The 23,074-nt window shown below is 33.7% G+C and overlaps 1 protein-coding gene across 1 annotated transcript in view; it reads right to left on the bottom strand.

Annotated features, from left to right (window-relative positions):
• The window catches only part of IL1RAPL1 (interleukin 1 receptor accessory protein like 1), a 766,315-nt gene that overhangs the window by 656,955 nt on the left and 86,286 nt on the right, over window positions 1–23,074 (bottom strand). The window contains exon 2 of the mRNA XM_055802804.1: window positions 22,335–22,440. Coding sequence (XP_055658779.1) covers window positions 22,335–22,416 — 82 coding nt within the window. The 5' untranslated portion in view covers window positions 22,417–22,440. The remainder of the gene's footprint in view (window positions 1–22,334; window positions 22,441–23,074) is intronic.

Below are 23,074 nucleotides of genomic sequence, written 5' to 3'. Positions count from 1 at the left end.
TTCCAAAAGCAGTGAGAGAGGACTGGACAGATACTCCCAGAATATACCAAAATAGACATGATTAGGCAACATAATGCTAAGGATACACTAGATAGAAATCTGGTTGGGTTGTAAACCTATTGGAATTTTATATGCAGTAACTTTCTGTGAAGCTACTTAGAGTGCTTGGAGGTATACAATTATAAGCAGCACTCTTTCCAAAATATAAAAGATACTTTTTGTGGAGGGGATGAGGTTTTTTCCATTTCAGATGTAAAATCTAAAACCTGATGTTGACAGAGAGATGTAGCTTTTAAAGACAGTTTTGTATGCAAGCTTACTTCAAAGACAGATTAATCAAAGCAATGAAAATATTGACTTAATTTCTTAACCTTTTAAAGACAGTCTGGATTTTAAAAATTTAGAGTCAACTTCTGAGGGGTTGAATAGCTGATAGTTAAAGTAAAATAATTTCAGTGATTTTCTTCAGATTCAGTGATCTTCTCTTCACTCCGTGCATACTTCATTTAGGCAAGTAGGAAGAGATGTAGTTATTATATAATTATATATCAAGAAAATATTTTAAAATAACATCATATATTCATAGTAAGCAAACTCAGAGAGCTGTAGCTGAGCAAAGGGAGATAGATGTATTTAATAGTCAGTTCCTGCCTGGGGAAAAGAAACACTAAGCAGTGCACAATGAAGTCAGGAGGTCGGAGGGAAAAACCAAAGTGATTTTTTACTTGGAATATTAAGATGAAGTATTACATCATGTTGCTCAGGAAAACATTACCTTCATTAGACCAGTCAAGGTTCTTATGTGCCATGAAACAGGTTTAGATGCCTTAGAAAATGCTAGCAGGGCTCACATTCCTGATGAAAGATGAAGAGTAAGTTTGAACAAACAGCATTGGTTTCTGCTCTGCACATACGTCATGGAAGAAATGTGTCTTCTTTGCAGACAATCAGATGGTTGTATCAACTGACTAAATATCAGAGGAACAGAGGGAAGGAAGTGTCTCAAACCATTCATGGTAGTGTATGATACCGGCATCAACAAAGCTTAGAGTTGTTATGGGATGCTGGGAAGCCTGTGTGGCTAAAGATCTATAGAGGTGTTCTGTCCTGTTCCCTTCTGAACAAGGTGCCTCTTGCACGGCTTCTCTTAGCCTTTGTGGAATTGAACGCTAGTGTCTAAACTGGTCCTATGCTTTTCATGGTAAAAATCAAGAACATCCACAAAATCACAATTGATTAGACCTCAGTCACTTTTCCCTGCATTTCTAAACTTCAATTATTGAAATGAGGACAAAATTTTAAAAGGTCCCCAAACAGTTTCATATATGTGATAGCCGTACACATTATAAAATAGTTCATCGCATCCAGACTGAAAAATAAAATCGTTGCCTTTACGCTGAGTGACCTTTAACTTTTCTCTTAAAAAGTGAAAAATGCTTCTTTTTGTATGAAGCCTCCCTTACTTAACTATGGCACATTGGGCTTAGTACAACATTGTAAATGAAAATCTTCTACAACACTACCTGCTTAACTTTCTAAAATTAAAATTTATATTTATCTCTAGACCAAAAATAGTCCATATCCCTGTATCCTAGCGATAACACGCAGAGAAAAGAATTCTGAAATATATATAAAAAAGTGCAAATGAAAAAGATTTTTTCCTTCGGACATTAACTTCAAACAGTAACAACATATGTTGGTTTTAGGAGAGCTTTTAAGATTTCTGCTTGTTATCTGCTTTATGTGGACTGTGATTCTTGCAGCAATTTTTTTTATAAATTTGCAAGTTTATGCCCAAATCCACATTTCAGTCTTTCCTTCCCTGCTCTGTTGAATATAAAGTGTAAATTGACTGCCATCTTTATTTCTAGAAATTACTATGTCAATTATTTAGCTGATGGCAATTGAGAGGATCTTTACCATATGAGCTCTCATGCCAGAAAAGGATCAAAAATAGTTGAGAGGCATCTTCTAGCTGAGATATTTAAACTGAGAAGTACCTGACTCCAACATGCTATATAACATACAACTTTTAATATTTAAATTTTGTCTCAAAGTGTTTTTTAGAACCTGCCTTCAGGTGAAAGATGTTCACTTAACTTCATTCCTTAATAATATAACATTGCATGGTCACAGCTTTGAATGATGGTATATTTGTAAAAGGCAAACATCAGAAAGGAAAATTGCTCCTCCCTGTGATCATAACAAATATAAAACTGGAGCCAAATTTTATAGCATTGAAAATTATGTGTTTATTAATTTAATACAACTATTGTGTAGAAATGCCAAACATATCATGTGGTCTGCCTGACTGCAGCCCCACCAGTCCTCTCCAACACCAATTAAACAGGTTATCCCACTGTGTTATTTTTGTTCTACTAACATATTTCAGACTAGAAGACACAAACATACGCTATACTGAACAGATGTCATATAATAGAATCTCTCCTACAACCATAACATTACAGGAAATGTTTTACTACTTTAGGAAAAGTTCTTAGTCAGCATATCAGGGATGTGCAGCACAATACAGTGAAAGAAATTGGAAGGAATATAGCCATACATAGAGAAACAAACAAACAGAAAAAAGCTTTTTGATGGTGAAAAGGAGAATTTCAAAAGTCAAATACTGACTTCTGACATTTGACATCTAAACCAACATTTTGGTTTTAAAGCAGCGAGTTAGACTCAATCCATAGCTCCACTGATCTAAATCTGGGTGTGCTGTTTTGCAAACACTGGAGAAAACCTAGCCTCTCCCTAAAGGTCAGAAACTGGCTTTAAAACATTAAGTAAACCCATGAAAAGTGTGGAAATTGAAGAGTCATCCATAATCTAGTTGAACTGCAGGCAAAACTAATTTACCTGTAACATCACCACTTTATTATATGTCAGGTTTTGATTTGCACTTACAAATGTCAAAACACAATAGAGCTCCTACTGGAAAGAGATGGAAATTGGAGGGCTCAACTGTTACTGAACAAGGCACCTTCTCAAGATTAATGCAATGCAACATTTCCCCCTGTTTTGTTCAGTCTGTTGAAAACTTGGATCAGGGAGTATTTCCTGGCCAGTGGATTGAAGCTACAGATGGGAAGAGATGGTAGAGGAAAAACTGGAAACTTTGTGCTAGTAAAATTAGGCCAGCAGCAAATTACTACTGTCCTTGCCCAGAGCAAGAATGACACACTCAGATATGTGTCCAAATATTGATGCCTCTAGGGCATCTCCCAAAATAATGCAGTTCAACTATTGCACTTTCTGTGCTTAATAAAGGCAATACAATACTAGAATAAATTATTGGGAGAAATTATATAAAAATTCAGGCTAATTTAAAATATATGGATGATCCCTAAGGGCTATAGTTCATGAGTAATTTGCCATTGTTGGTTCTGCTTCTGAAGTAAAAGAACAAAGTGGCATAAAATTCACTAGAAATATATTGAATTTCTTGAAACTGAAAAGGTTTATATCTGTAGTGAACCTATTGTAAAGATTTTTGCGGAGTTTGATTGTCAAGAGCAGTGATCTTGAAAAGCAACTAGAGGAAGTACTTCCTATTCACAGAGATTGTCAAGCTGAGAGGCTCAATAACAACTCAAAAGTGAAGAGGGAAAAGAGAGGTGGATTGTTGACTAGAGCTATTGCTGGATAGAAACAAGTGAGTATCCAGAAAGGATGAAAGAACATATTTGAAAAAATAAAGAATATTAAACATGCATTTAATTAAAATCAAAATAATTATCTTGGTAGTCTAAAGATTAAGATTTTTATGTTCTCTCTCTTTTTTTTTTTTTTTTTAAATACATGTTCCTCCTGGAAGTACTTGATTTGGTACGTTAACAATTTCCTTATAAAATATTTAGTGTGGGAATATATTTGCCATGTTTAACTACACTAAGTCGGTATGTAAATTACATCTTTTACTTTTTCAGAATAAATATGTTTCCCAGATAGTTTATTTCAGATATTGGACTAACATAGCTGACTTTAGGTAAGGATGGCTTGGCTGTTATACACAACTGATTGGAAGATTCCAAATTATGGTACTTGGAGATCTCTTCAAACTGATGCTGCACCTTTATGTGTCTTTCTCTCTCTAAAGTTGCAGCTGGTTCATTACATTGATCCTTTTCTTACATGAAGCAGACTCATGCCACTGATGCTCTGCATGGGACTTGCAGTTCAGTATAAGCTCAGTTTAAAGTTGCTCATCCAGATTTTGACTTAAAAAAATCAGCTCTCCCTGCATTTAAGAGTGCTTCACCTCTGCATAATCCCATGCTAGCTGCATTCAGCCAAGACAGAGAGAAAGTCAGTAAGCGAACACTTCTAAAAAACAGTTTGAAGTTTTTTCAGCTTTAAATCTGAACCACTCTGCTTTAGGATGGCTTTATCACATTTGTTTTTGTGTTTGGTGTTATTTTCCTTTTTAAACATCTTTCCAGACACAGATCTCTAACTGTCTTGGGAACTGAAGAAAATAGAATGTTACACGAAACAAAATTAATTCAGAATTCACTTTTTAATTTTGGTTTGCCCTTTTGTTTTTAAATCACCTCCTCCCCTACCTCTGGCCAGAGCTTTATCTCTTCATTTCAGTAGAAACAATTCAGTCCTTCTTTAAGACTCTGAGTTTAACTATATATGGATCAATTTAATTACCTGTTATTAGCTTCTAAGCTGACATGCTAATTCCTGTGGACATCAACCTCAGAAGGAAAGCAAAACTGACAAAGCAAACCTCACAGAATCTCACCACTATCTCAATGGTCCATCCTTGAGCATGATATCCTACAGATACCTAGCAGAGTCCTGAAGAACATATTAGAAGCTTGAACACCCCATCTAGAAGACCTCAAAAGTGCTCTTTTTACTTTTAAAACAAGGTTTACATTATAGATTAAAATGCTGTTGAAAAGCCAATTGTGACCAAGGAGATTTAGCTACAAATATTTTAGAGCTTATTATGGAAAAAATTATCCATTGATCCCATCTGAAACAGACAACATTCCTAACCACATCAGAACTTCTTTGCCTTTCCCCCCCTTCCCTGCACCCACCCCCCCCCCAATTTACATCAGTCTGCATAATACTACAGTTTTAAGTCATATATTGAAAATCCAGAGGCTAGGCATGTAGGTACAGATAATATTTTTATTAAAAAACTAGAATATTAAAAAATATAATGTGCAGAAATATTTACTCTATATATACAGGACATGCAGATAACTATAACATAAATTATACAATATTCAAGATAAGTAAGCTTCTGTTTGTGGAAGAATGGGAAAAATTTGTTGCTTAGGGACAGGAAAGTCTTCCTTAACGTAATAAGATACTCTTAACTAATTGTAAACCTGACCATGGTTACTTTTGAATTATAAAGCCCAGTAGAAATGGAATAGTTTCATGACAGTCCAGCTTAATTATTGCCTCCACTGAATTTGGGTTAACTCCTTAACAATTTGTTTTATTTTTCAGTACATCTCTTAAGTTATATACACTCTCCTCCAGGTGATCTGCTTCCCCACGTGACCTGACAGTGACAAAGATGACCTTCAACAAAGCACCCATTCAGCTAATAAAAGATATTGGGCTTCCTAACAAACCTTCCCTTGTCTGCATCTTTGAACAACCAGTGCTACAACAGTATCGCAAGTAACTACAATGTACATGATTTTTTTATTATTATTTTATTACTTATTCAATTAAGAGCTATAATAGATTTCTCAAATCAATAACTGGTATTGTTGTCCCCTTAAAAATTTTGAACAGAAGCTTTACTGAAACAATAATAACCAATGCTGTTAATACAGCTGTAGGCTCTTATTGTAGCTGGATACTTTATTGACATTATTGCTGAATTCCTATGATTATAAGGATGGGTCCTTTTGATTGAGATTAAAATTGTGTCATTTAAGATTCTTGTGCCTATTTCCTAATTAAAAGGAGTAATAAGAGTTCAGATTTCTATCCTATAAAAAATGTTTTTGATTTTGTAGTTCTTTAGGTTAGTTTTTTTCCAAAGGACAAATTATAACAATGCTTATTATTGACCTCTTACAGAAAGTTATATAAGCTAGTTAATGAAAACCTAAGCTTGTTACTCAATAATTAGTGACATTTATTGTTTCAATGAGGTATTCCAGTATGCTAGATATCTAGCAACTTAAAAACAGGTTTTAATAGTAGAAGTTTTATTGACAGTTAGCTACAGTTCATGGAATTAAAAAGAACGTATTTAATCTAATGATGAAAAGAACTATGAAATTTAAAGCATTTCTGAAAATTCTCTAACATTCTTCCCAATCACACACTGTGTTTCAAAGGTCTTACTCTGGCGACTAATATATTAGAAAAATCACAACTGTGATTTAAACACCCACATTTTATATAATAAATTTTGAAGGTATTGCAATGAAATTAAACACCTTTATATGTCATCAAAATAAAAAGGGGGGGGTCCATCAAGTTTTTATTTACATCAGGACTTATTTTCCACTAGCCTTTAACAGAAGAAATAAATTGCCTTAAGGAAAAGAAAGAAAAAAGCTTAGGTAAAAGAAAAACATATATAAATTAACAACTTATGCAGAAAGTTGAACTAATGGAATATTAAATTCTCTCCTTTAGTTTCATCATACACCTTTTTTAAGAAAAAAGTTAATTTAGTTGTTTTTATATATATTAATTTATATATATATATATATTTTACTGCAGATGAGTTTTATCAATTGAGCCAGTTACCTCCTAACTCCTGTTGTGTGTTTTCTGGAGGGTTTTAGGGGGGTTTGAATTTTGAGGTCTACATCAGGCATAGTTTCTAATTCATTCATTAGCTCATCCTGAACTATGAGAGAATGTTTTTGTAATAGGTGAGCCGCAGCAGAAGGCAAGAGTCCAAAAGTATCTGAGTCGATGGCCCAGAGAATTTGTGCAAGCTCTGTCCCTGGAGGTTTTAAAAGACCCACATGGATAAAGCCCTGAGCAATCTGATCTGATCTCAGAGCTGACCTTTCTTAAAACTTGAGACTTCCAAAGGTCTCTTCCAACCTGAGTTATCCCACAAAAGATACCTGAAAAATCAAAAGTATTACTTGATTTAGCCAGCTTCAGCTCATGACTAAATCTTTGTGCAAACAAAACCACCAAAATTTGAAAACAAAATCTTCTATTGTAGTCAAAAAGCACTTCAATATTATTCTACTAACAACTGTAGCACAGTAAATCTACACCAGCCACATATCTCACATTTAGCTGCATTTCCTCACAGGCTTATCTTTAAGTCATGCTGTTTAACCATATCCTCATGAGAAAAGTATAAAGATGCATTCTGCAGAACAGCAATATGAGAAGCCACCTCTTTTTTATTATATGATAAATTATTCTTCTATAACCAACTCTTGCTGATATTTTCAAAATTTGATATATTCTGTTTAAAATTAGTATTTTGGGGAATATTTATATACAGTTAGCATCACTACACTATCTTTTTTCTGAAAAGTTTCTAAACAGTATTCCAATAGTTTACTTATGTGTCAGGTTAGTTTTCTCTATTTAATACCAATAAAAAGAAGCACAAGAAAGATGTGGACCTGTTAGAGTGGGTCCAGGGAGGGTCATGAAAATAGTCAAACAGCTCAAACACCTCCCCTTATGAAGAAAAGCTGAGTCAGCTGGAGTTGTTCAGCCTGGAAAAGAGAAAGCTCCAGGGAGACCTTGTTGTGCCTTTTCAGTACTTAAAGGGGGCTTACAAGAGAGAGAGAGAAATTTTTTTTACCAGGGTATGTAGTGACAGGGTAAGGGGCAATGGTTTTAAATTAAAAGAGGGTAGGTTTAGATTGGACATAAAGAAGAATCTTTTTATGATGAGGGTGGTGAGGCACTGGAACAGGTTGCCCAGAGAAGCTATGGATGCTCCATCCCTAGAAGTGTTCAAGGCCAGGCTGCATGGGGCTTTGAGGAACCTGGTCTAGTGGAAAGTATCCCTGCCCATGTCAGGGGAGTTGGACAAATGTGATCTTCAAAGGTGTCTTCCAACCCAAACCATTTTATGATTCTAGGATTCTAATTAAAACTAATATGTCTATTTCAATGAAAGTGCTGTGCATATGTATAAAACTTGGAAGCAGTAGCATACATAAATATATAAATCCTTTTAGTATGATGTATTAAAAGCTGTACAGTTTTCCACCAATAAACTCATATTTTTATATTCTATTTATTCTTATCTAAAAGTAGGTATAATCACAGTTGCAATCTTTCAAAATATTGAAAGATGTTTTCAACTTAATTAGGTTATAAAATATTGAGAGATCTTTTCAACTTCATTAGGCTGAAAATTGAAATACATTGAATAGGGAACAATGTGTTAATAAAAATTTCTTAACAAGTATTAGAAAAAAAATCTCAGGGTCAGTATGTGGACCTCTCTCATGTTAAGTAACCAACTATAAATGACCCTACTGAAGTTGTTATACTTTAAAAACTGTCTAATCTTAATAAAGAGATCAGATTTATTGCAGTAAAAGCAGACATAAGTAAAAAGGTTAACAGTGATTAAATGAGCACCTGTTACAGTAAACAACTAAATAACCAAAGATCTGTGAAAAAAAAAAAGAAAAATTTACTGTTGTCTGCAAAAAAAAAATAAAAGGTCAGCAATGACTGAAAAAATATTTATGTTTGTGAGCTCTCTTTTTCAGGATATTTGCTGTTTGTATATTTTATCCTTTTGTCCTAAATCTTGCTGTGTGAATTTTTGATACTCATGACCAAGTTCAGGACTGAAAGCTACACAGCATGCATAATTAATCAATAGGTATTAAGACTACTATTTTCCTATGTATTTTGAAAGGAAGATGCATCTTAAAGTGGAACTAACCAACACAAATACAAAATGTACAGTATAAAAAAATGTAATATTACACAAGAACCTGTCATGCCACTAAATTAGTAAAGTTATAAAATTAAAACCTTCAGTTTTAAAAGTAGCTAAAATTAAATAATTTGTGGTACATTAAATATTTCCTCCATTTTCACCTAATTCAAATAGAAATTATCAGCTCCCTATTTGTTTATTTTTCATATACATAGGCAACTTTATTCATATTTAGATTAGGTTATTAAGTAAGTCTGAGTCTTCCCCAGCAGGTATTACAATCTCTCCCCAAAATTAATAAAAAAAATACAGCACTGTATTACTTATATGAAAACTAACTGTATCCAAAAAGAAATCCAAATCCCAAAATTATCCACAAACACACAATAAAGTCTAGCAAGAAAGAAACAGGTGTTCAAGAAAGGGGGAAAAAGCAAGAAGTTCACCTTTGCCTTGACTGAAGTAAATATAGACAGAAATCACTCTCGCATGTGACTCAGCATTGAGAATTCATCACAGTAGTGAAGGACTGTGAAGCATACATAACACATTATTTGGTTCTTTAGAGTGTGGTGGAACTTGATGCTTGCCCTTTCCCATAATTGAGAGACAAGATTTAAAGTCTTCATACTAAATTTGGCCTAGAAATTCAGATCAGCAAATGGGAGAGAAAATAAAGAGCTATTTTCAAGGAACATATTAATATCAACCTAATAAAACATAAATTAAATTATTAATTGAAGGTAGAAAAAGAAATGAACTGCAACGATTTGAGGTGTAACAAAGCAGCCTTGATGTAAGAAAACAACTAGAGAATCAGATACTTCTAATATTATGTGGCACAGTGAGTCACAGTAATTAACTTCCAAGAGTTGCTATACATTACTAACCGGTGCAACTGCCTCTATGAGAAAACTAGATTCCTGTGATTTTCAGTTTAAATAAAACTAAAGTTCTGCTTGACAGAATTCAGAACTTGGACATAAAATCCTCAACAGTAATATTTTTGGGGAGGATGCTTTTTGCACTGTCTACAGATATGTAGGAAATTAAGTGCTGGAAACAGAGGCCTCTTTCTCTCTGTAGAACACGATGTCAACACCCTGAAGTTGATGAACACATCATGGCACAGAAAATCAGTGTTTTAAGTCCTTTCTCGAGTTTCTCAGCCTAGGACCATCTACCAATTCGCTTTTCAGTGATGGGCAACTACAGTACCTTGTTACATCTTTCACTTTGTGTATCAATACTGAAGGAAGGAAATGGGAAAAAGTCTTAAAAGTACTATGGAACATGCATTTCTTCCTCATCTAGCTTTTAGTGAAAGACTGAGTCATAGACAAGGACTAAACCCAACCAACCAAAAAAATCAAGCCTCTTCTTTCCCCAAAGTTATTAATTCTGAACATTTAGCACAGGAGTTCAGTATTTTCTTTGGATCTCATGGCTCAGACTTACTAGAAAGGAAAAGTTTAGATGTTTCAAATAAGTTAATAGTGCAAAAGCAACTCTGCTGAATGGTCTTGTTCAAGCACACTTTGAAATGAATTCTCCCACTGAAAACAATAGCATTTGTAGGTATTAGCTATTGTGAATCCTTCATGCAGCACCTACTCTAGATTTGTTATCAACAGCACAATTCTAACATAATTGTCTTCAATACCACATACAAAATATGCTGGCTTTGTATATGTATGAGAATAGCCTGACCTACTTTGAAATGCAGGTTTATTACAAATACATTACTAAACAGTGATAAAGTGAAAGAAAGTAATGACTGAATTAAGTAGTCCACCTAGTTAAATATGAATAAACTCAATTCTTTTAAGTTTACGCTGTACTACAGATAGCATGACACTAGCCAGATGATAGCAAGGACAGATGCTTTTTAGTGGAATCTTTCTGTGAAGGAGAGTGAACAGCTTCTCTAGGTACTGTAAAAGTGTAGTCACATTGGAATTCAATCTCATCATTACATCCTAAAAATTATCCTCTGCTTTTTATAGCAGTTAAAGTTTCATTTTATTTTTTTTTTTTTTTTTTTTAGTGGAGGCAATGACCTCTTGCATTTTGATGTACTGTTGTAGTAAACTCTTACACCGATAAATATTTAGGTTGTTAAATGACACCCTGTTTAACTTACTTTTTGTTAAATCATTTCATTCTTTTTATAACATTGCACAGACTTCCAATAATTTAATGAGGAAATGTAAAAAAAAAGTTCAGATAACAGATGGTGGGTATTTCAAGGGAATCAAAAAAATTTACTAATAGTCTGAACTGTGTTTGACATGTATTTGTTTTCTTTGAAAATTTTAGAAAAAGAACTAATAGGTGTTTTCTTATCTCAAATCTTTTATTTGAATTAATTTGAAGTGGGGTTTATGGAATACATTTCAAATATATATATAAAAATTATTAAAAATAAAAAATATAATCCATCCTGTTCTATCATTCCTAATAACCAGAAGTAATTTGTTCCTCCTCTCCTTGACATGACAGCTACTCTTCTCAATAAAAATGCATTTTCTGACAAACCTGGTTTCCCATGATTTTTTCCCAGAATTTGTGTCTATTTTAAGTTTCCTAGTTCATCTGCTAATAGTCCCATTTTGCTAAAACTTCACAGCAAGTAGTATACTATGAAATGAATGTATGCGTATTTGTAAACTTTGTACCTGCGGGCAAGTTTGCTCAATAATGGTTTCAAAAAATGTTTATTACCTAACTTGAAAATACTGTACTGACTCTTATTCAATTTCCTAAACAAATACGAAGTTTAATACTTGAATTTGTCTCTCAAATTATAAAAATATAAATTATATTTTAAAAACTGCCAATGGCAAAAATAGATCTATGATATGGAAATATGATTTTGTTGCAGAGTGCTTAGTGGCCTGGTGCAGTCAGCAGAATGAAGACAAGGCGTCTTTTGGCCTCCAGAAGGCCCCTTGTGAAACCACAAGGTATGCATTAGCTGATCCTAGAAAAGGCAGCTTGACTCCTTGTCATACGTGGCTCAGCCTGTTGGATCAGAAAGGGCTCAGTGTTCGACAGTATTGCTCCATGTTCTCCCTCCTCCTTTGCTGTGCTGCGCCCAGCCAATCACCTATGCAACAGCTTTACAGCATCTACAGAGGCTCCATGACCCCTAGGAAGGAATTGAGCATAACACAAATACCTATGCATTGCTCCTTACCCATTTCTGTTTTGCCTTCAGGATTCACTCTGAGTTATATGGCCAATGACATTCAGCAGAAAAACTGGAGTTTCAGACAAGCCAAACGTATACATGGAAAGAAAAACAAACACACACACCACAACAAAACCAAAACACAAAACACCCCGGGATTAATAACAGCTTTACTTCAGGCTGCACTCTTCTAATCTGGACAACCCATTTATGTTGCTGTTTTTCTTGAAAGTAGTTCACTTTACGGCTTTCTTTTTAATATCCCAAGTTACTGTCTTTGTTCTACCTACTATGACAAACCTTATTAAAAAAAAAAATCACAGTGAAATATATAAAAGTGCATGAAGGTAGCAAGCCTATTATTAGTCAATTACATTTCCCATAAGAAAATACTGTGTTTCTTGTATTATCAACTATTAACTGTGCTTAAGAATGAGGTGGGAAGGGAATGGTAAAACATCACGTACACTCATTTTTCCATGTAGCTTAATAAGTCTCCTTTATTGGCTTACGTTTCAATAGCATTTGAATACATTTGTAATCTCCAAGAAACAAATATTCTTACTGTGAACGAAACTGAAGATCCTGAACAGGTACCACGTAATTTTAACTAATGCTGCTTGTAGGTAGGTCAGATTTTCAAACCTGACATGACAACAGCTCCAGGTGTTTCCTTGGTAACGTAAGTCCACATTAGAGCAATTCAGAGCTACCGTCCTAAACATGCCACAATTTCCACTGGGAAATGAGGCAACCCATGATGACAGAGATTTTTAGGGAAGTTCTAATCTGAACAATCGAGGGTCAAGGACTACCACATGTACATATAGCCTCTAAAAGATTTGTCTAAATTCCTTTAAAAAAATCATTTAAACAAAAGTCCTGAAGCTACTTAATTCAGCTGCACACAGTCCTGAGCAATCTGCTGTAGCTGACCACTGCTTGAACCCTTTGTTGTAGTATTATCTGATCTTAAGAGGTTCCTTCCAACCTAAAAAACTCCACAATTAAAAATGGAATTATCAGTTGGAACTATTTTAATTGGAAGTAAAATTGATTTAAAAGAGAATAAAAATTGCTCCTTTTCGCAAAGGATGAAAAAGAGTTATTCGTGGAAGTGGACTACTCTAAATGAATTTGCAGATCACTTCAACACAACTGTCTGCTTTGCACCTTTACACCCAACAGTTTCCTGAAACAAGTTAAGCATTCAGGGCAAGGCAATAAAATTACAGGAGCACTCATCTTTCAACTAACATAACTGTGTCATAATTTACCATTATAGCAGTCTAATAATTCTCCTTATAATTGCAAAAAACTGTTTTGAAAAAAACAGATAAGAAGAAAAATCTTAAAGTAAGAATAAACAATTTCCACTTTGCATTTGAAATAAAAACCTTAATAGCAAAACCAAGTCTGAGTAAGAATGGCTGAAGATTTCAGTACAGCAATCTAAAGAACGACCTCTTTTCATGCTAAATTGCTTCCCATATATCTGTGTATGCAGCAATGATAGCACTCTCTCCCTCCATCTTTCAGAAAGAAAAAGTCAGTATTTTAATCTAGGGTACATTTCATCAATTTTGATTTAAGTGTAACAACAAAACATATAATGGGCAAAACTTAATATCACAGCTCTTATTCCTACATTATAATATCTTTCACAACTGAGTACACTTAAGTAAAAAAGACAAATCTATCAGATGGCCGTTACTTGTCCTTGAGATTTTTTTGTCTCCTTATTTCCCACTGTCATTATTCCACATAAAATTGACAGCACGATACTAAAATGAATAAATCTTCTGCAACAGCTATTTCTGGTCAAAGGTCACTTGTTCTTTTATATCTTCTAGGCCATTTGCCAACAGATGCCAATCAGTGAAACAACTGCTAACCATTCCCCAGGGAAAAAGGGGACTGTGGAACCAGAGTGTCATTCTAAACAGCTACTAAAACTCAATGACCAAACTATGTAAGGATATCTATTACTGCCTTTTGGCTTTATATTTTGTTTTGGCTCCTTTACTACCATTAGTCATTTCTTAATATGTATTGCACACTATAAAACATCGACCCTTTGCTACCACATTGTCTTTTCACGTACTGAGGTATTATTCACCATCTCCCAGGACTCTGAAAAGTATCAGTATGGATCCTAGCAACAACAAAAGGTCATATAACTATTTTTAAAATGCCAGCCATCCTGTTCATAAATGCACACAGGACAAGTAACAGTGACTGCATTTATAGCGTCTCCAAAATAAGTCATGTGTCACAAAGGATTTATGCTTGTGATGCAATCATTCCTTATTGCTCAAACCCTCTAGTGGCACAGAAATGTGTTTCTTTCTTTATAATATAGTCCCCACCCCCACTATAGTCAACAATCTGCATCACCGCTGTTCATCTGACATATTGAATAGTGTCCTTAGCTTGAAAAAATAAGAGTAGACACCACTGAAGCTGAACCATCCCCATGGCCAAGCATCGGTTTAAGCTCACTAACAAAACTAGTGTTCTTTCCAAGAAGATTATTCTTTAGGGTTTTTCAAAGGAAAACTACATTGAAAATTACTCCATAGCAATGCAACACATACAACATTCTGTACCTAAAGAAACATACAGTATTGTATAGGATTATTTCTTTAAAGAAAAATACCTGATTCCCATATACAGTTGGCATAAAAAAAAAAAATGGGTTCAAAGACATATACTGAAGGAACCCTCTAATTTCCTGAATATGCAGAATGTTACTAAATAAGTTAACTTTCTTCCTGTATTCCTTGAGCCACTAAGAGCAAGTCATGCCTATTCTCTTAACAACAATCAGGTGGGCTTTTTCCTTCATAAATTAAGACAGTGAGGATCATATCAAATCTGGCATAAATGGTTTTGCCAGAATTGGCTGCAATATGGGGCTATTGGATACTTTTGTAGCCTAAATATTGTGCTTAAGGACACTAATTGTATTTTTTTAATGTCCTGGTGTTGTGTACAAATAGCAGGCCATAAAACTTTTCTGTGGGCTATATTAATTCCAGGAGGCCTCATGGTTCTTTCAGATAGATACCAAAAAGTTTAGGACAGAGAGTGAGTGTGTTGAAGGAGACAGAGCATTTACATAGTCTTCACATCTATAGATCGTCTAGATCTCCCTCCCAGCAGGCGTAAGCAACCACTCATCTTAGTTGACCCCATTACTATATATTCAAGGGTATTGTTCTTGAAGATTTCGTATCTTTAAAATAAATCTGCAAATAAGCAAGCAAATAACACCCTCCCCCACTGATACACACTATACAAGGTTTATACCTTGTAATTAGGCAAAATCCGAGAAAATGTATACACCCAGTTAATTAATTCTTCAACTATGAAGAGAAGTTTTTAAAACTGAAAATAAAACATTGATTTCTACTACATGATAAAATGAGGAGGAACAAACATCTTTAACAAAAAAAGGTGCAAAAAGTAAACTAAACCATCTTTTATTCTTAGGATAAAAAGCAGAAGTATATTAGTGTTAATAAAATCAATATGGAATGAATTAATAATCAAGACATAAGAAAATTGCTTGAGAATGAGCAACACTGATTCCTGTTTATCTCTATGTGGGCTTAACTGTAAATGTTTCTCCTCATCATTCCCTCTCTTCTCCCTCAAAATGAAACAGGTTTCACAGTTTTCCCCATTCAGTCCCACAGCTATCACCATAAACAAGGCTGCATATTTATATGCCAATTCAAGATGAGTTTTTTGAAACAATTCTCATATGAAATAAGGTTCATTTCTTAACCAGGTCATGATGAAAAAATATTCCCATCCCCCCAGTGCAATAAGTAAGGTATATAAGTCTTTGCTTAGAACTTTTTCACTATACTTTTGCTTGTATACTTTGCTTTTGCTTTCATAGTAATAACAGTAGTCTTAATTGTTCCAGCTTAAAAAAATCCTTGTTCATAGAAACTAATCTTAAACACCAGATAGAGATAGATAAACTCTAAATATTTCAGGTTTGTGTAAACACCAAAGAATCCACAAGCCTCATCAATTAATAATGGAAAACTAACATTCTGTGACACAGTGAAAACAATAGCTAGGGATCATTAATATAAATTGACATAAACTCCTATGGCTTATGAGAAGTATATCCTTTAATTGTTGTAAATGCTTTGCTCCAAGCTCAGTGTACTTGGGGTACTGCATATGCAAGTGTTCTTCCCATAAATTGTATAAGAAAAAGAACAACAGAGACATTCATTTATTTTTTGAACCATCTGATTATTATTCAATGCATATCAGACCCAATATGACATTCATCAACTAATTTCCTTTTGACAACAATCCAAAAGGAAAATACATAGGCAATCAAAACACAGGCAGAATGAAAAAGATAATGGAACCACTGAAGGAGAGACACTAAGAAGAATGGGTTCATTTATAGAGTACTACGCAATTACGACACCAAGTCTCACCCAGAAGGGTTATAAAACATAAATAAATAAATAAAAACTACAAAAACTGAAATACTGGGTACCAGAGCTCTGCTAAGCCTCCACACGTATTTGTGTGCAATTTCTCAAAACTTTTTTGCCACATAAACTGCCTCTAGATATATGTTCTTTAAAATAGCGACAATTAAATTAAGTAAACTAACTTAAAAAATTCTTCCTACCTGAAAAGAATTCTCAAACTGTCTTGACTTCTGTAGATACATTCCTTACATATAGCAGGGGTAATAGTTTTCATTCCATTGATTTTTATTTTTTTTTAAATAAACTTTTGAGTTCTCATTATGACATTTGTCATGAGACATAAAATCTTGGCTTTGTTGTTATTAAGGCCTACTTTAAACAGATCAATTAACTGAACAGTTACAAGAAACATTTTTGAAAAAGAAAAACTGGCCTCTTTGTGCAGAGATATCCTTTATATATCTGATATTATTCTCTAAAATATTCTTACATGAGAAATAATTCAGAAAAATCAATAGAGGGCCCTAATTTAAAAAAAAAATCTGCTTATAGTTCTGAAAAAGTATGGAATTTGTCAAACAGAATAACTACCCGAGACTTTTTGTATATATTTCCAGTCTGTTCCTCAAAATTCCACTAGTTTTATAACAACCCCCCCAAAAAGTTATCTTAAATTACATTTACCTAATTAAAATTCAAAATTAGCTCCTACAAAACAAACTAAAATTCAGAAATACCAACATCATAACGTCAAAGCTCTTCCTTTTTTCCTAATGTTGATCTTCCATACAAGTACAACTAGAACTACTCACAACTGAAGTATAGAAATACTAGACATTAAAAAGAGAAGCAGTCTTCTGCTACATGACAGAATACATCTATAGACCTCAGTCTCATCATATGAAAGATCTCTTACAAATCCTATTAACCCATCATTGGATTGTCCTTCAAGTTGAATTATTCCATCATAGAATAAATTTGACCTAGAAAAGAGAATTTCCATTCACAAGAGCAGAATTGAACACAGATTATTAATTAAATTATAATGCATAATAATCTGTAGAAAAACAGAGAACTAGAGACAGTAATAAAAACTCTCACCTTTTTTGATACAAGGCAACACCAGATTGCTATTAGGCATTGTGAGTGTATAAAATGCCACTACACTAATACTGTCTAATTAAACTGATGAAGTCATAGTTCTTTATGTAATAAAATATTTTGTCATACATTTGCCCCCAATTGTCCCTTTTAACAGATTTGTTTTTTAACAAAAACCCCCACCTCCCTTTCCTTTGTCTATTCAGCATCCTTGGAAAATACCACCAGATGGCAATGCAGTACACAAGCATTTTACCTAACATACTTGTTATAGGGGGGAAAAAAATCTGTATGAATCAGCATTATGCCCTTTCCTAACGTACTTCCTCTTTGATGAATATTAAATAATTCATAATAATAATATATTCTGTATTCACCACATCAGTCATCAAATACTACTCAACTTGAGAAGAATAGACTTTAAGAAACCTAAATTTCTAAGGATGTGAAACCATGTTAGTTCAAACTAACAGGATAATTTCAGGAAAAATCACTGAAAGGAAATCATTTAGAAATGCATGACCAGAAAGTTCTCAAAATACCATCAAGGACTTTGCTGAGCAACAGACACTCAGTGGACTATACAAAAAGTAAATCTATGCATGTTTTAGGCATTGCTTAAATTTATATGAAGTTTGGTGTCATGCTAAAAACCAGGCATTATTTCCTATGTTTTTAAGGTTCAAGCCAACTCCAGTAAAACCATGTGCTGAATGAATCAAAATATATAGGTTTAAAGTATTTATTCTTCCTTTGCAGCAAGCAGGACATGGTGACTAGAGGAACTGTTTCATGAAGCAAGATGCTCTGAGACATTTCAAAAAGCCGACAGAGTCAGCATCCTGTTTAAGAGATCATATCTGATATCCATTATGTGCTAAATGAAAGTTCATCTTTGCAGTTACTGTTGCAGGCTCTGAAGACTCTCCAGAAGTCCATGGGGACTTCACTGAATACCTAAAATAACCAGTCGACAACCATTATGTCTACTTCGAAGTCAGTGATTGGAACTGCAAAAGTTAAGAAAAAAGATCTTTTCTTTCTTGCTTGAGAAAGTATTACAACTTATAGGTGTTGTGCATTCAGCTACAATTGATAGGAAAAGTTTAGGTGTGCTTAAGTCTAATTCAGTTTTTGCATATGTGGATAGAGTAAGAAGTTTCTTGCATCATTTGTATTTATTAACAGAATTGTTAATGGAAATGCTTATCCAGCCATTCTTATGTAACAAATACAGATACTACATGCTCTAAACGTAAAATAAATCCATTATGTGTTAAAAGAGTAATTTGAAACTGTTCACTGTATTATATAAATGATTTAAAATATTAACTGGGGAGCAGGGGGGAAAGATGTATCTTCTGTCAAACAGAAACAGAATCATACAAGATAAAGCATTAAAGAGGTACGTCACACAGCTGTGAGCAAGCTAATTTAAAGCACATCTTCCTGGTAATGTAATAAATATTTGATTAATACTCTTCCCTTTATACCCTATGTTATTATATTCAACTGATGAATAGCATACAGTGGTAGAAAGATTCAAGGACTGCCTTTAAGTAATGTCATTTAAGTGATTTGCATAATGACAGCTCTCATGATGAGACATTTAATCCAATACAGCACAGCCTAAGCTTTCTCTTGCAATGTTTTTTCAACCTGCTTTTCAATCAACACAGACAAGAATACTACATTGTCCCTAATTGTTTACACATATAGTTGTTTGATATAACTTCAGTCTTGAAAGCCAGAATTTTTATTATTTTATTAGAAATAAAATGAGAATTTGAGCCTACAAATTATTGCACATTTTTGGCATGCTGTGAATCCTCACTGACTTTCTGAAAGTAGGTTTTCATGTTCTTGACAAATCAGAGAACTGGTTGGAAATTTATTTCTAGCAGATGGAGAAACTCATACTTTTATTAATCACAATCTTTTTAGCTGATAAAAAACCCTTTAAAAGAAGAGGGCTGAAGAACTCTAGCAGGAAAAGAACAACTGACAGTATAGAAATTACGTATTTCCAAAAATAAATCTCTTTTTAACATAAAAACCTGAAGTTAAATATATCACAAGATTTCCGTTTTCACGTTTGGTATTTAGGAATAAGTCAACAAAAGGGAATTAGAAGGAATAAGTCATAATTAGGATAATTATTTAGCATATTAATGCAAGAACTTTTAATACATTACTTTGTAACAGAGAAGGAAGTACACAAAGCAACACGTCTAAAAGGCAGATACTACTAACCGTATTTATAATAACATCTCATGAATATAAAAATATGCCAATATCTTTATTTTGCTATTCATTTTACTTAAACATTGACATTTCAAGGATGAAGTCAACTCACAAATAGAAATGACTAAAGAGATGCAAACCACGTCCTCACCATCCTCTGCCTCTGGTTAACATGTTCACATAAAATTAAAGTTCCATTTTCCAAGCTGATTTTTTTCCCTACTACTAATTATGTTGCATTAGTTGTAGGAAAACATTTTTACTTTCACAGCAGAAATAAGCAAATCTTGTTTTGTTAAAACTTCTGTTAAAATAAATACTGTTTTCTTTGTAGAAACTCTTCAGGACTGTAAAATAGGCCTCCCAAGCACCCAAGGGAGGAAAAAGCAAAGCAAAGCAAAGCAAACCAAAGAACATCAGCACAAACAAGCCAAGCAGCATCACGTGTGTTATTACATTCCACCTACTTCTGTGGAAGTTTTTCAAGTCTGAAGTCACTAAACCACATGACCAAAGGCAGCAAGATCTGAGATTTCAGTACATCAGAGATTTTTCCTTTGCACATACAGTATGACTAAGAGCCCTCTTGGTGATACAGCTAATTGAAGCTATAAACAGGATAAGCAGATCTGAATGCAAAAATACCAAGAACCCCATATTACAGTAAGGTATGATCCAAAGATTTCCAGAGTGTTGGGTTGGTTTTTTTTCCTTTTTATTACAGCATCAGGATGAACATATTCTGTACATGTTAAAAAGTATTGTATGCTCTTTCTTCTGCTGGACAGCAATTATATTATTTTCCCAAACAAAAATTAAAATGTATATTTACCTCTTTTCCTGGCATTGGTTCATCAGAGGAAGAGGATACAGGCAAAAACAATGAAATAAAATGTGAAGACAACGCAAGTTCTTATTATTGTCACATTCAAGTAACAGGTATGTGATGATTGGCTAGTTTTTACAATTCCTTAAAAATGTATGTCAGTTACTTTAAGATGGTCAATAATTTTTAAAGTTAATTTGGATTAAGGGGCCTTGACTTCAAGCTTACAAGTATTACATCTTAATCAAAGAGAACAGGCTCACCCAGACAATAGATAACAAAGGATATCTATTATAAATACCTAGGCTTTAATATCATATTACAAACACATCAACCCATCACAAACTCTTTTGCTCTGCACAGAATCCATATATTCCAGTTTTCTTGAGTTTAAATAACCCTAAATGTATTTTAATCTCAAGTCTTGGTTGAGAAACACCTTACTTTCTACTAATATTTCTACTTGTGATATTGTAATATTTCTACTTATTTGCCTTCCTTCCATCTACATTTCCAGTCATTAAAATATTGGAGACATAATCAGTGTCACAATCCTTTTACAAATATAATCCATTGAAAAGAGAAGAGAAGATTTAAGCTGTTGCCCAAAATGTATAAAGACCTCCCTAAGCACCAGTTTACAGCAACTACCAACGACTTCCAGTTGGAAATAGATTTTTTAAAATAATAATGGAAAAATAAAATAAAATAAAAAATTGGAGCCAGACTTCTGGGACGGTACAATAAAAGCTCCCCAAAACACTCCAAAAGGAAAATGACTAGTAACAACAAACTTAATCAATTAATTCCATCAACATGGAATTAAGACTTGTTATGGATTTAGTGCCCTTTAGTGCCACAGAGCAACGTAGTTTGCAGAAGTAGTATCGTATAATTTTTTTTTTTTTCATTAATCAATGAAAAGTAAAAGAGAGGAAAATTAGAATTTCAGGGTGACAGACCTCTCCGTATTGGTGTTCCCTTTATTTACATATGAAGCTAATTCATCTATAGTAACAGTATGAAAGATGATTGGTAAACATGGCATCCTCTGCTTGGTTTTTAAAAAACTGCCTGTATTTTCTGTGCTGAATTAAACTCTTCCACCATGTATCAGGTAGCCCTTTCAAAACCACATTTTTCTAGTTCACTTTTCATGGTTATTAAATTTAATGTGCTTGATCTACTTGTTGTATTACAAAAATCAGTAGTCTAAACCAAAACTGCATGATCTTCACTTCTAAGAGATGATTCACCATGAAGTACATAGTCATAGTCAAACAGATAAATCTAGTAGCTCATACTATCAACACTGATTGCAACAAAGTCTTTTGAATAAGTTGAATAGTTCCGGGAATAACTTTTCTTCAGCAGATGAATGGTTACATTGATTTCACATTACATATCTGATTTTAACATTTCTGGGTTTTTTCATCACGTTCTCATGACACAATATAGTCTAAAAGTATATAGAAGCTACTAACTTTGCTGCAGAATTTGAAATGCTCTTAACTATGTTCCAAACCACCATAACAACACCTTAGTATATATTTGGAAATATTAAGCACTTCGTTCCAAACCACGTCGTAACCACAAAGATAAAGATTTACTTACCTGATCCCCTTTTGGTCACAACCTTCAAGCTCTGAGTTAGAGTAGCATACAAGAGAATCAAGTTGGGAATAGGAGCTTTCATCTTCTGTCTTTCTGTAGCAGCTTCCTAGTGTACCAAAAAGAAGAAAGAAACATTGATTTTATATTAGTGCTGAAAAAAACTTGAAGTAATTAATCACAATATTGACATTGCAGAAAAGGTGAATACAGTGTTTATGAGCAATTTAATGCACCAAACCTGATCTATTATTCCTTTTTTTTTAAAAAAAAAAAAAAAGAAAGAAAGAAAAGTTAAACTAAAATCACCATAAAACAAACACATACACACACTACATTTAACCCTGGAGCTTAAGTTTCAACTTGGTCTACACATTGAAATGTCACTGGGTCTTTGGAACAACTTTGATCAATTTATTCTATGGAAGTGTGATCTTTTCACTAAACCTGAAAAATAACTTCTAGTTCTTTCTTTTTAGCACGTAATCTATTCCTGCTCCCTCCCTTCCAACAGGAAAAAGAAAATAATGGTCTTTTTCATTACTTTTGCTTCCATTTATTAATGCAACAGATTGAGCACAAGAATCACAATGCAATGAACAATTAATTAAAAACAAATCTGGTCATCTTTTTGGGAACAGCGAAAAAGGAAACATAAAGAGTGCACCAGAGGAATCAGCAGAGGCTCCTGTAAAACTTCCTTTTAGATGAGCTCAAATTCCCCAAGCATGTCCAAGCTAACA

The sequence above is a fragment of the Falco peregrinus genome, chromosome 4, assembly GCF_023634155.1.
Source record: "Falco peregrinus isolate bFalPer1 chromosome 4, bFalPer1.pri, whole genome shotgun sequence".
NCBI classification, from domain to species: domain Eukaryota; kingdom Metazoa; phylum Chordata; class Aves; order Falconiformes; family Falconidae; genus Falco; species Falco peregrinus.
The sequence above is the reverse complement of the archived record's forward strand: the minus strand, read 5'-3'. Positions and strand labels throughout refer to the sequence as shown.